At 64.9% G+C, this 1638-nt stretch overlaps 1 protein-coding gene across 1 annotated transcript in view; it reads right to left on the reverse strand.

Moving 5' to 3' along the window:
• H696_00726 (hypothetical protein) overlaps positions 1 to 1638 on the reverse strand; it is an 8699-nt gene that overhangs the window by 2688 nt on the left and 4373 nt on the right. The window contains exon 2 of the mRNA XM_009494609.1: positions 207 to 1598. Coding sequence (XP_009492884.1) covers positions 207 to 1598 — 1392 coding nt within the window. The remainder of the gene's footprint in view (positions 1 to 206; positions 1599 to 1638) is intronic.

Consider the following 1638-nt stretch of genomic DNA (forward strand, 5'->3'; position numbering starts at 1 on the left):
GCAGGGGCGGGCCGGGGGGGGGGGGGGGGGGGGGGGGGGGGGGGGGCGAGGTCTGGGCACGTTCCCGGGGGGGGGGGGGGGGGGGGGGGGAGAGAAAGTCAGATGCATCGGGAGACCGGGCGTGCGGATGACCAAACAAGAGGCACAAAGGACAATGAGAAGAGAGAGAGAGAGATGATGATGATGATGGTGATGACGATGCGCACCAACTCGATAGCCTCCATGGTCATCCGACGGAAGTCCTCACTGTCGGACTTGAGCGACAGCATGATGCTGGTGATGACCTTGGCCCCGCCAATGCAGTTGGCCACCTCGGCCGTGGTCTCCACCAGCTGACGCGCGGTCTGCCGGTCGCAGGCGATCTTGTTGTCCCAGAAGTGCTCGAAGAAGGGCGGGGCCACATGCGACGCCACATAGGATGGCTCCACCCCCGGGGTGGAGATGCACTGCCGAACCACGCGCAACACCACACGACGCAAGTGCTCACTGGTGGCGGCGAACTGGCGCACCACCACCGGCATGATTTGAGCCGCATAGGCCCCGGTATGGGCCGGATCCAGCAGGGGAATGATGAAGCCGATGGCCCGCAGGGCGGCCGCCAGTGCCCGACCGGACAGATGCTGCACGCTCTCCAGCAGCGGCTGGATGACCGGCGCGAAGGCCTCCCCGCCGTAGGGCGCCGCCGCCTCGGCCAAGGCACCCAAAGCCAAGGCCGTGATCATGCGGACAATTTGCTGGCTGTCACCCAGGCCATGCTTGATGGTGTCCACCAGAACCGCCAGATGCGGCAGGATGGCACTGCCCAGCGCCACGGCAATCTGCTCGACAATCTTGATGCCCGTGTGCCGGGAAAAGTGCGACTTCTTGCTGGGACACACTGCCCGCAGGAAGGGCAACAGGGCCGGCACGCCCAGCGACACGGCCACAATGGCAAATGCCTGGGCCGTGACATTGCGGATCGGCTCGTACTGGCTGTCGAGATCCGGACGCAGGGTGGAAATCATCTGCGACAGGCCGGCTGCCTTGGACAAGTTGGAGATCACCTCGCGCGCCTCCAGCCGGGCATACGGATCATCGGTATCCGTGAGCATCGGCAACACGGCCACCAGGATCCGGCGCACGTGCGGCCGGACCAACTCATCCAGCCGGTAGAGCACTCGGTTCAGGACCTTCACCATGAGATGGCGCTCCTGGGGGTCCAGATGGCCGGTGGACAGGGCAATCAGCAGCTTGTCCAGGATGAGATCCGCACCGAAGTCCCGCGCGCGGTCGGTAATTTGCCGGAAGGCGCTCTTGCGCATGGCGGAGGAGCCATTCTTGATGCGAAGCAGCAGCCGCAGCAAACGCCGCTCCTTGGCCTGCTGCAGGGTCATTGCCTGCTCGGCTTGCTCGGCCTCCGGCTCCAGCAGAACTCCGAACAACCCGAGGTCCTTCTGGCTCAGCTCGATGCCATCAACATTCATGTCGGCCACAGGCAGGGCTGCGCGGGTGTCCTCCGAGATGAAAAACCCGCCGGCCGTGTGCGCCGGCGTCGGGGTCATCATCTGCTTGCGCGACGGGGTATAGAGGGGGACGTAGTCGGCCGGAGGCTCGAGGATCTACGATCAGACAGTGAATGTAGAAGCGAGAGAGCGGGAG

Source organism: Fonticula alba, assembly GCF_000388065.1.
Source record: "Fonticula alba strain ATCC 38817 unplaced genomic scaffold supercont2.1, whole genome shotgun sequence".
Lineage (NCBI taxonomy): Eukaryota > Rotosphaerida > Fonticulaceae > Fonticula > Fonticula alba.